Raw genomic sequence first — 13479 nt, 5'->3', positions numbered from 1 at the left:
ATCCTTTTATTCTTATACATGCACTTTGATTCTGTACAAGATGTAGATAATCTTTTTCTCCCTCTATTTCATCTCTGCCATCTTCAGGCTGTCACAATAACAGCTCTCACTGACTAAACAGGGGATGATATGAAGGCTGCCTAGTTACTGTGTGCCTTCAAAATAAAATAAACAATGAATTCACCTCTGATGGTTTAATCTGACTGAAAAATAGTCACTAGGTTGAATATAAGAGCAAACAATGTTAAATAACATACTCCAACTACAATGTTTAAATTTTAACTAAAACTGTTCATTGTCTTTAAAATTTGCATATTAATTCATAGGCTGCTAAAAGTAGCTATGTGATTAAGTGATTTGAAAACAACTGGAACCTCTTAATAATGGTTAGCAAACATCCTACATAAAAATAAAACACAAAAATAGCTGGAAAATGCAGACAGCTAAAATTTAACAGAAGCTAACACTAATTCACATATAAAAAGAGTCTAATCAACACACAATGCACTAACCTAAGTGTTGATTAATAGCAGAAAATATTCAAAAGTCCTTCACTGGCAAACTGAGTTAAAGTCTAGACTCAGTGCGCAAATTCAGAATCCAAATGAACTTCACATGCAAAAATACATGTTCTGCTGAACTAATGATGGAAATAAATCAGAGTCCTGACTGATGCAGAACAAATTTAAGTCCTCAATGAAGTCATGTGAAATATTTCTAAGAGTCATGACTGATGACACAAAAAATTTCATCACCAAAAGTGTGTGTGGCTGGATGACTGCTCAGACCAGGATATTTATTTAGCGTATGGCTAATACATACATATCATGAAATTAAATTACTTATACATATGTACATATTGACACACAAGAAACTTAAGTTTGTCTTTATAACTGAATATCCAGTCCTTCAATCCAGCGCACTGCATCTGGAGTTGCTAGCAGGAAGTCCTCTTTGGCGCCGTGATAGGCTCGAATCCTGCATTCACTGACAATGTGGTGAACAGTCTGGTATGGAGCCCCGCAGTCACAAGCTGGATCAGGCAGCTTCTTCCACTTAAAGAGAGCATCCCTGCATCGCCCATGACTGGTACGGATTCTGTTGAGAGTAGTCCAGGTCTTGCATGGTAAGTCGAATCCACTTGGAAGTTTAGCACCTGAGAAGAAGTTATGCAGGTGCACATCTGTCACTGCTTCCCACCGACTGTTCCATTCTTCAAGAGATTTGAAATTCTTAGCAACCATGTCAGCAGCATCGCACAGAGTTGGATGGTGTGATTTCAGTCTCTTGTGATTTAAAAGTGGCAGGTCGCTATGCACGGGTAGGTTAGAATTCCTGGAGATCTTGTGGAATTCTCTCATAAGGGCAGTACATCTGCGTAGATCAGGAGGCATTATACCGGTTAACAGTGGAAGCCAATAAACTCGAGTAGATCTGATTGCGCCAGATGTTATGCGCATTGTCGTATTTAGCTGGGTATCAACAAGTCTTGTATGATGACCGTTCATCCAAACAGGTGCACAATACTCAGCACTTGAGTACACCAAGCCCAGAGCTGAAGATCGCAGGGTGGTTGCTGAAGATCCCCAGGTAGTTCCGCATAGCTTATGGAGGATGTTGTTTTGAGTCCTCAGCTTTTGAGCTAAGTTAAGAAGGTGTTGTTTGAAGCATAGTGTACGATCCAGGATGACACCAAGATATTTTGGGTTCCAATTATGATGAAGAATTCTGCCTCTGAAACTTACTTCCAGTTTTACGTTCGCCAACCGGTTATTTAGATGGAAGCAACACACTTCTGTTTTACTCACACTGGGTTGGAGTCTCCAGATTTTGAAGTAATTATCTAATGCAGACAGGTCATTCGCTAGAAGCTCTTCTGTTGTCTTCATTTCCTGGTGTTTTACGGCTAGAGCCAGGCCATCGGCACAGCAGTATTTTCTGGACGAAGTGTCAGGTAGATCAGATAGATATAGGTTGAACAGTAAGGGTGAGAGAGCTGATCCTTGAGGCAATCTGTTGTTCAGCTTCCTCTCCTTACTTATGTTGCTTCCACTGATTACCTGGAACTTCCGATCACTTAGCGTGCTGTTAATCAGTCGAGCCATTGTTCTGCAGGGTATGATGCGGAGAAATTTGTAGAGAAGGCCTTCCCTCCACACAGTGTCGAAGGCGGCAGTTAGATCAACAAATGCCACAGACCAGGATAGATCTTGTCTCTTCAAACTTGAACCATATGGTCTATAATCGCAAGTTCACTACCACCCTTTCAAAGCCTCCCCTCCATGGAATCACCCTGCATCTATGTTGCTTAATGACTTTGTATTTTCAACAGCCTGATATATAACTTTTTACACATAAATGATATCCAAAATCAGATTAGACCATTAGCTGTGCACTAAAATTCTAATCAAAACTGATAACTTACACTTAATATTTGTGTAGTAATTTGGGCAAAGTTTAAAATTAAACAAATGCAAAGTTTTGTTGCAGGTCTAAAAGTCAGTTCATAATCCCTGTCAATTATTAAGATAAAAATGGATATTTTTCTTCCTCTTTTCAGAAGTTATCAGAACAATGATAGCTGTAATTGTTGCATGTGAAACTACGCAAATTTATAAATAATGAATTTAAAAAACACACAATAAAAAATATAAATTTTACAAACTAAATGTTGGATGTGGTGTGCAATTTTGTTCATCAATGCATACTGCCTTGCTGATTGCATATGTGTCTTGTATCAGATTATATATTGATTTTTAATTAAAGTTCAAATAAAAAGTATCCCATAGCTTAATTAATTACATTACAAAACATGTGAGTAGTTCATTTGGTCGCATCACTGAGAGCTACAGTTTGAGTGCTTGACCTCTTTTGTGCCATAAATAAGGTATTAAATATTTGCTGAATTCCAGTCACAAAATCATCTCGGTGCTGTATCTCCTAACTTACATTAATTACAAATTGTATCTGTATACTGGCATCAGTATGTTTTCCACTTTATATATTACAGTTTGCACTGTGGGTGCACGTATGTGAACTATATAATATATGCCACTGTGTCCACTAGAGGGCAAACTACCATAATGTCTGCTACTTTGAATCTGACATGTCAAAATGAGAGGGTGGTTTGAAAAGTTCTCAGAATCACCACAAGAGGTCAGTGCTAGCGCAATGAGTTTTTCACATGATATTCATTGGACTGTTGCCTGTAAACACGTGCCACATCAGTGCTCTTGGAAAAGAGCTGTGGCAGTGACGTGGCTCTGTTGTTGTTCCCATGTAGTGATTTGCAAAGATGGAAAAAACTGAGATTCGAGCAGTGATTAAGTACTTCATAAAGAAAGGTATGAAAGCAAAGGACATTCATGCAGATTACCAGAATACAGTGGGGGACTCTGCTCCTTCATATTCAACTGTTGCCAAGTGGACAAATGAATTTAAATTTGGTCGGGAGAGCTTAGATGATGATCTGCGCAGTGGTCAGCCAAGATGTGTCACTACTTCAGAAATCATTGCAAAAGTACACAAAATGGTCATGGAGGATCGCCGATTGAAAGTGCATTAAATTGTTCACGCTTGCCAGATGTCATCTGAAAGGGTATATCACATTTTAACTGAAGAATTAGAAATGAAAAAATTATCTGCAAGATGGGTGCTGCGGCTCTTGATGCTGGATCAAAAAAGCATGAGAATGGACATATCGGAACAATGTTTGGCCTGTTTTAGGAGAAACAAACAAGATTTTTTGTGCCAGTTTGTGACCACAGATGAAACTTGGGTGCACTACTATACCCTAGAGACAAAACAACAGCAAAGCAGTGGAAACATGCTGATTCTCTGCCACCAAAGAAAGGAAAGACAATTCCTTCGGCGGGAAAGGTCATGACATCAGTGTTCTGGGATGCAAAGGGGATTCTGTTTGTAGATTATCTCCCCACTGGGCAAACAATTACTGGAGAATACTATGCCAACCTGCTGGACAAACTGCAACAAAAGATACGGGAAATAAGGCCAGGTTTAGCAGGGAATAAAGTCATCTTCGATCAGTACAATACGTACCCACACACATGTGCCATCGTCTTGGCAAAATTACACAAACTAAGGTATGAGTTGTTGCCACATCCGCCTTATTCACCTGATATGGCTCCATCAGACTTCCACCTCTTCCCAAAACTGAAAATTTTTCTTGGTGGACGAAGATTCACTTCAAACAAAGAATTGATAGCCAGAGTTGACAACTATTTTACAGGCCTGGAGGAAACTCATTTTCGAGATGGGATCATGGCACTGGAACATCACTGGAGCAACTGCATTAATCTACAAGGATCCTACATTGAAAAATAAAAGAAGTTTCAGCGATGTAAGTAGTTTTTTTCTATTCCATTCTGAAAACTTTTCAAACCACACTCGTAGCTCAGCTGCCTGGCTGCCATGGGCACTGACAGCTGGCTGCCATGGGCACCAGAAGCAGCCATGAGCCAGCAGCCAACACACCACCACTGCCTTGCCTGTATCCATGTGTGCCCACCCTATATGTCCCAGAGCATCACTCATGACCGAAACATATCATCCAAGCACAAATATAATCTGTTATGTCACAAGGCTTACAAGTGACAAAATACTACATTCATCAGACCTTTGCCCAACACTAAACAGGATGAAACTTGATACAACATTTTTATGCTAATTGCTAATGGCAATAAAAAGTTCAGCTTCTTATTTGCAGAGCTTTTCAAGATAAATAAAATTATGTAAAACACAAAATTTACCGCTGCCATGAACAAGTAACTTCCTGACAAGTTCATAAGTATTGGCTAAAAGCAATGATGGTGTTTGATGATATACCTAGCTTTACAATGTCAAAACAAAACCATTTTCTGTAAAGCCCTTGTTGTTCTGTAATAATTTTAATTTCATTGGTGTTCTGATTTATGTTAATAATACCAATTTGATTTGTTTTATTGTTTGAGTGAATGAGGAAATAAGTGTGGCATGTACACGACAGGTGAATCTTTACAACAGTATGCAACCGAGAGAGCATGGGAACATGCATTTGCATTGTGTCTGAGCCACACCAGTATGCAACTGAGAGAGCATGGGAACATGCACTTGCATTGTGTCTGAGTCACATACATAGGGGAAATTATGGATTGGTTCGAGGCGGCCACATTGGATTTGGCCAATCAGAAACAAGAAATTTTGCACACATTTAAACTGTGAACAGGATCGCAAGCTCAAATAATGAGGTGTCTCTGTACAGCACTGATAATGGTTGATTGTGTCATCAGTTAGCTCTGAAAAAATGTATTAATCATAATAAATCATGAAATATAAGTGATTGAAAAATTCGAAAGTATTTAAGAATGAAAATAAATGATGATTACGGAAACTCTGGGTTTTTTCCGTGTGCACTCTGACTTTATTCCAAAGAACTAAAATTCCACATTAATTTTCTGTGCAATTGTAATCGAGAACTTCATAACTTGAAAGTACACATTCACAAAGTGCAGGGTGTTCGTAAAAGAATGTCCCCATTATAAATTTTAATACTATCATCCATAAGTGTTTTACAGTTCTGGTTGAACATCACAATTAAACTGTAACTCAAACAGTTTTAGATAATGAGTAATGCTTTGTTGTTTTCCCGCTTGTGCTACGACATATGCCCCACACACTAAATGGCGATTCCCGAATGTAAAGCATTTCGTGTTCTGCAGTTTGCTAAGAATGAATCTGTAATTTTGGTTCAACATGTGTTTTGTTTAAAGTTTAATTCTGACCCTTATGTTGCAAAAACATCTGCCACATGTGAGGCACAGAAAAGAAGCTCCTGCTTCCATTTCTCTGGACTTGTTGACAGAGTTGTGGGAAGAATTGGATTTTAGGTTGGATGTACACCATGTCACTGAAGGTGCACACATTGAACATTTGTAAGAGAAAATACGTTAGTTTACCATCAATTTCATGTATGATCTGTTTTAGTTCAAACAAGACTGTTATGCTACTGGAACTGGGACATTATTTGATGGACTATGTGCGTATTCAAACCATGGAAAATCATTGTGTATTTTCATTATTTGATTGGTTACTTAAGACTGACCATGCTGTAGGTGAGAAAGATGCATTGCAAACTGTGTATACAATGGGCTAGATTACAGTTCATCACAGTAATAAGATCGACAACAATAATGTACTGTTAACAGGTGAACGAAAGGATATCTCACTATTATGCATTTTTAAGTACTGGCTTAAGCCTGAATTAGTATTACATACAAAAATAAATAAATTCTTTCCTCTTCCTATTGTTGCAAAAATAATAGCAAACAGGATGGCATAGCCATTTACATTAGGGAAAATATAGATTTTACTAACCTATCTAACTTAACTGGAACAAGTGTCAAAAAGGTCTACAAAATGCAGCTACAAAAATTTTTCAGTTCAGCCTGGATATTGTTATGGTTTACTGATCACCATCTGGAAATTCTGAACTTATATTAAATAAACTGGAGTAATTGTTAAACAATATAAATAAAATAGATTAAGGTTTGATAATATGTGGTGACTTAAACATTGATTTTCTCACAAAATGTAAAAACAGAGAGACCCTTTTGAACCTTGCTACATCCTAGAATTTGAGGATGAAGTAAAAGTTGTTATCTGAGTAACAGATACTTGCAAAACAGTATACATGGCACTTCACTAAAAGTTCTCAGTGCAGGCTTTAGTAACCATCTTGCTGAAATATTAAGCTCGAAAATAAAAGGCTGTATTACTAACAACATATCTATAAGAACCACATGTAGAAGCAATAGTCAAGATAACATAAGCAGCTTCAACAGCTTAATTAAAAATGGTGGACAGGTTTAAAAATTAATGACATAAAGCAAAAATTCAACACCCTCATTGATATAGTAACCCATTTCTTTCTAACTGCATTTCCACAAAGAATTGTTACCATGAGGGGGAATTCTAGAACAAACAGTTGGATCTCAAGGGGAAAAACAGTTTCATGCCAGATGAGGAGACTACTTCACAAAATATGTAACTTGCAACATTCTTTGCCCGAATTACATGTATAATATAAAAAAGACTCTAAAATAGAATAGTCCCATTGAACTCTAATGTGCATAATATTTATTTGTTTGGAATCACATAGTATAGGTTATTGTAAGATCAAGAGATAAGTTGTTTGCAGTATTCATTTATTGTGGACCAGTTCCTGTCATCCACCTGCTTCTATCCTCTTCCTTGCATCACACATCCCAACACACTCCCACAAACAGCATTACAGTGTCTTCTCTCTCCCATACCCTGCTAGCCTCCACCTCCACCCCTCACCCTGCCCCATGTCCCTTCTGTATCCCCATTAACCACCCTAGTTTAGATCACTACTCATCCTATTGGGGCTACAGTGCCCAGAGATGAGCAGTCATGTGTGCTCTGTACATGTATGAATTTTTATATGTATATGTGTTTTTTCTTTATCTCATGAAGGGTTTGATCAGACAGCTAAACCAACAGTCTACTTTTAAAAGTGCCTGCCCACTGCTCAGTGTTTTTTCTAAGTGCTGAGTAGCAATCTATCTTAATTCACATTGTCATGAATATATGTCATGGCTTACAAAAAATATTGTTAACAAGCTTGCAGACCAGATAATTTATTAGGATAGGACTTTCCTGTTTAAAAAAAGGAGGGGGAGGCTAAAATGGCTATCGAATGACAAGTGCAAATTTTTAAAATCCCAGCTTTACTATTCATTACTACGATCAACACTACACCAAAATGCAGCACTCCCATTTGAAACATACTTACTGCTTCCAGAAATCTATGAAGGAATTCGCTTCAACATGTCCTAATTTTTCACCTCCAGCAGCAATGAAAAGTGGAACTTTCCAGTACAGTGGGCAGTCACATGCCTAAAAACATAAGCATATATTATTTCATGCAAGATTCATACATATGCACTGGATAATTTTTCCTCACACAGGGAATCAGGAAAATGAAATAAATGAACAACTCATGTTAAAACATTTAACCATGTGTCACATACAAGTATTTTCTAATTTTGCAGTATATTCATCTCAATTAAATTTATACTGTAGTACCTTCAATTATTCCATCCATTTCTTTTCCAGTTTATCAAAAACTCTAACGTGCAGCTTAAAATTTTTCATTTCATTGTTAATGCCTAGTAAACAAAACATTTAACGTCACAATACATATACATGCTGAGCATAGGCCGTAAATGAAAATCAGGCAGAAGGCCACTCATGACAGTGATTGTTTTACAATTGCTTGTCAATATTGTTGATTTTTAGCTGAGAATGTGACTAAAAGCAACATCTTTTTTAATGAACGGCTACATAAAAATTTAAAATGAATAGATTCCTTTACTTAACGTTCAGAATAGAATTTGTACATTTATTTACACAAAGCTGCAAGTATTTACTCTTTTGAATTTTTAATGATATTTAAGATCATTAAAATGATACCTAAATTGCAAGAGCAGAATGTCCAAAGCACACACTATTTTGGAGAAATACCACACTTCAAGTACCAGGTAATGCAACACAGTTTAATGATGCATATTGCTATTCATTCCCTCACTAAATTACTTGAAAAGGAAATTCCTTTATCGGTCTTTTCTCCACAAAATTTATTATTGGCATGTGTAAGTATGGTACATAGTATCTTCATCAGGAGCTTATTGACCTCTTGGCAGGATAAGTTGGATGGTGGGGCTGGCAGCTCAATGCCTCCTGAGTTGCCTGTGTTTTGTGCAGAAAGCAAAATATAACTGTTGATGGTAATGAAAGTTACTACAGTTGTACAGGTCAGATTGCTGGGCTAAAACATAATAGGCCTTAAGTGAATATAAACAATCGAAATTATGTTCTATAAAATTAAGCAAAATGCATCCATATCCTGTAAGTCTCCTCTCCTGATCATTTGGCAGAGAACAGTCCAGTCATCTGGTAAGCTAAGGATACAGTCTCAAGTCTCCCTTATACAAAAGGAGAGGGCTGGACATTTTCTGCTGGAATATCAGCAGAGGAGTCTTACTGGATATGGCTCCATTTGCATAATTTTATGGATAAAGCATTATACTATGAAAACATGAAGAGTTACACCTGAAATGATGTTCCTCATATCTGTGTAAAACTAAAACGGGCGTACAAGGGGAGGTAGGTGCATTGCTAACAACATAAAACATGTCACTGCAGAATAAAACTAAATGGAAACAAGATGTTTCACAAATGTAGCAGACAGGGATTCCAAAACAAATTCAACATTACATTGCTTTATGAAGAAGATCTGTGAGAACACTGGGGACAAGGTGGTGAAATCAAACAAAACTTCTGCAACCTAAACCTGGAAAGACTAAAGAATAAGTTATAGTTTATTATTAATGACATTTCATTTTGAAAATAGCATACAAATCATTTGCGACAGTTATGTCTCTCTATCATATGTTATGATTTACTGAAACATATCCACAGAGCTGGGATATGCAGAAAATGATAATAAATGAAGCAAAGAAATGATGCTATGTTTTTCATAACAGTGGAAGATGGCCTAGTTTTCAGCCTTTCTCTAAAATCATCTCCACTGACTTCTGGCATCCAATAAAATTGATTCCTTTTCCGATCCAGCCACTAGTTACGAAAGAAAGATGATGCTAATTGATCTCCTCCAGACTGCACTCCTGCCATACTTTAGTAATAATACAGTGATGTACAGCAACATGCTATACAAAATGGTACCTCCCCCCCCCCCCCCCCCCTACCATCACCAATGAACCAAACATTGTTCCCTACACACTTCTCTCTCTCTCTCTCTCTCTCTCTCTCTCTCTCTCTCCTCCCCCCTCTTTACAGTGATTTAGAGAGTACACTTCTATCTGGATTACAAGACTACTATTCTCATTAGCATGAATGGAAATGAAGCATCTAACATACTCTGAAAACCACAAGGAACCACATCTTTTAAAACTAGTGGAAAGACACTCACCTTGGTGATAACTGCAAAATTTTCTTGGGATACCTGCTGCCCAGGAAACTGTTGAAATGCAGCAGATATTTTTTGAACTACAGCATCCAAATTTTGTTCACTGCTTGGCTTCCCTTTGGGGAAATAAAACCTGAACAAGAAACACATAGATAATTAGTCATTTTTATAAAGTAAAAATATGTTGACAAAATTTTTCAATATTTATCTTAGGAGTTTTGAAAAACATTGAGGCACCAAAGTTTGGAGAAATAAGTTGTTTGTTGCTGAGCTCATTCTGTCATTTGGGTCAATGTGATTTACAAATGACAATGCGTGAAGAACATTAATGGATAAAATTTGGAGTAGGACACAGTTGTGAATGAGAAGAATTTACAAATCAGAGAATGTGACTGTTGTCTTTTATGTCACTTCATTCTCCTCACTTACTGAAAGTTAGAGACAATTTTTCCACAGTAGGATATCATGTCCCAGGCATGTCTGCCTACCCCTGAGTAGGTACCTAGTAGTAAAATACCATTTTCCAGACATGTCTGCTACATCAGAATATGTACCTGGTTTGAGAAACTAACTTCTTGTCAGATTCATCTTGAGGTGAATTTCCTTTGTGGAATGCTCACTTCTTGTGTCTAAACTTGCTTTAATAATAAATATGTTTTGAAGCATTCTGCTTGGGAACAAAGCAAAGTGTGTTTTGCTCAAGGCATGATCTTTAATTCTTTTATTTCTTCACATGCATAATGCATAGTTTATTTTGTTTAGTTATTAGACCCAAAATAGTGCTGATCACCACATCTTTCCATATAGTAACTATCAGACAATTATTAGCTGCAAAATTAAGCTGAAGAGTTTTATAACTTCTCTTGGATTGAATACAATTACGGGGAACAAAACTGTTCTGACTTGTTGTAAAGAGGTACATGCCCACCCTCCCCCCACCCCCTTAACAGTAGTATTTTCTGTATAATGTATAGTATAAGTAAATTACACAGTTTGTACAAAATATCCATTAGGAATGTCTAATCACTGTAGTACACAGAGTTTCAGTTGAGCATACAGTCTGCAGCACTGTCTCCAGAACTGATCATGGTCCTCTGGTTCTGGGTCAAGTGGAGGGACTGAACCAGAGACTTCGAACGTTCTGTGACCAGCTGGGCTGTGACTTCTTGGTCTTGCAATGTACAGTTGAGAACTGAAGGGTCCCCCTAAATGGGTCAGGTGTGCACTACGCATCAGAGACTGCCACTCAGATAGCTGACTGTGTTGGGGTGCTCGCAAGGGTTTTTCAGATTAGGTGACTCTCCATCCAATCAACATGACAATATCTGTAGGAAACCTAGAAGATCAGAGTAACATTGAAAGAAATATCTCTCACAGATGAGATTATTAAAATCCTAATGGTTAACTGCCAAAGCATCGCAACAAAGTACCGGAGTCTGAATCACTCCTGAAAAACACTGAAGTTCACATAATACTAGGTACAAGAAGCTGGTTGAAACCTGAAATCGATAGCAGTGAGATTTTGGGCAACAATTTAAGTGCATAGTGAAAGGATAGGCCGTAGACAAAATTCTCAAATCAATCAAGATAGAAACTGAAGCTGCATCTGAGATTGTTTGGGCAAGACTCAGTATCAGAGGAGAGCATAAAATGACCAGACTCATCTCCTAATGTAACTGAAAACTTTAGAGAAAACCCCAGTTCACTTGTACTTAAGTTCCCCAATCATACTGTAATCATTGGTGGAAAGTTTAATCATCCAACAATTAATTGTGAAAATTAGCTTTGTTAGTGGTGGATGAGGTAAGATATTCTATAGAACATTACTAAATGCCTTCTCTGAAAACTACCAAGAACAGATAGTCTGGAACATCACTCATGATGGAAATATATTGGGTCAAATGACAACAAATAGACCTGACCTCTTTGAAGATGTCCACATCAAAAGCGGTATCAGTGATTATGACATGTTTGTGGCAGCAATGATTACCAAAGTACAAAGGATAACTAAAACAAGTAGAAAGATGTGTATATTAGTAATCTAGATTTAAAAAAAATAGTAGTGTCATATCTCAATGAGGAACTTGAAATTTTCAGCACAGGGCAGGAACATGTAGAGGAACTATGGCTCAAGATTAAAAGAATAATTGACCATGCACTGGATAGATATGTACCATGTAGAACAGTTCATAATGGGAGAAACTTCTAAAGAAACAGATATCTCCGTAACAGGTGTAAAACAAAGCACATGGGTACAGACAGAGAGATGCTGAATGAAACACATTTGACTGTCAAGGGAGCAATGAGTGAACCTTCAATAACTACCACAGTAGAATACTATCAAATGATGTTTCTGGTCATATGTAAAGGCCATTAGTGGCACCAAAACTAGTGTAAAGTCCCCAGCGAACGAGATAGGAAATGAAACTGATGGTAGCAAAGCAAAAGCTGAAATGCTTAACTCCATTTTCAAATGTTATTATACAAACAAAACCCAAGAGAACTGCCCCAATTTAATCTTTGTACCATTGAAAAGACGAGTGAAATAAGTATTAGTATCAGTGGCATTGAGAAACAGCTGAAATCATTAAAACTGCTGAAATTGTTAAAACTGAACAGAGCTCCAAGGCCCGATGGAATCCCTGCCAGATTCTAAACCAAATTTGTGGCTTAGTTAGCCCCTTTTCTAACTATAACCTATCACAGATCCCTCAAACACAAAATCATGCCCAGTTCTTGGAAAATGCACAGGTCATACCCGCCAACAAGATGGGTAGTAAAACTGATCCACAAAACTACCATGCAATATCATTGACCTCAATTTGTTGCAGAATCATAGAACATATACCAAGCTGAAACACAATGATATATCTCGAACAGAAAGATGTTCACCACGTCAACCAGTATGGGTTCTGAAAACATCGATTATGTGAAACCCAACTCACACTTTTCTCACATGACATACTGAAAGCTTTGGATCATGGCAGTCAGATAGATGCAGTATTTCTTGATTTCACAAAAGCATTTGACTCTGTACTACACCTACACTTATTGTCAAAAGTACAATCATACGGGGTAGCAGGGGAAATTTGTGTCTGGATTGAAGACTTTTTGGTAGGGAGGACACAGCATGTTACCTTGGATGGAGAGTCATCATCAGATGTAGAAGTAACTTCAGGTGTGCCCCAGGGAAGTGTGTGGGACCCTTGCTGTTTATGCTGTGTATTTATCTCCCTGCAGATACTAATAGTAACCTCAGACTTCTCACATATGATGCAGTTATCTATGATGAAGTACTGTCTGAAAAAAGCTGCATAAACGTACACTCAGATCTTGATAAGGTTTCAAAGTGGTGCAAAGACTGGCAAATTGTTTTAAATGTTCAAAAATGTACAACTGTGCACTTTATAAAATGAAAAATTCTGTATCTTGTTGTTGTGGTCTTCAGTCCAGAGACTGGTTTGATGCAG

At 37.5% G+C, this 13479-nt stretch overlaps 1 protein-coding gene across 1 annotated transcript in view; it reads right to left on the bottom strand.

The window, feature by feature from the left end:
* The window catches only part of LOC126456506 (uncharacterized), a 331018-nt gene that overhangs the window by 95228 nt on the left and 222311 nt on the right, over positions 1–13479 (bottom strand). The window contains exons 3-4 of the mRNA XM_050092255.1: positions 10013–10142; positions 7814–7917 (exon numbers count right to left, since the gene is read on the bottom strand). Coding sequence (XP_049948212.1) covers positions 7814–7917; positions 10013–10142 — 234 coding nt within the window. The remainder of the gene's footprint in view (positions 1–7813; positions 7918–10012; positions 10143–13479) is intronic.

The sequence above is a fragment of the Schistocerca serialis genome, chromosome 2 (genome assembly GCF_023864345.2).
Source record: "Schistocerca serialis cubense isolate TAMUIC-IGC-003099 chromosome 2, iqSchSeri2.2, whole genome shotgun sequence".
NCBI classification, from domain to species: Eukaryota; Metazoa; Arthropoda; class Insecta; order Orthoptera; family Acrididae; genus Schistocerca; species Schistocerca serialis.
This window is presented reverse-complemented; position numbering and strand designations above follow the sequence as displayed.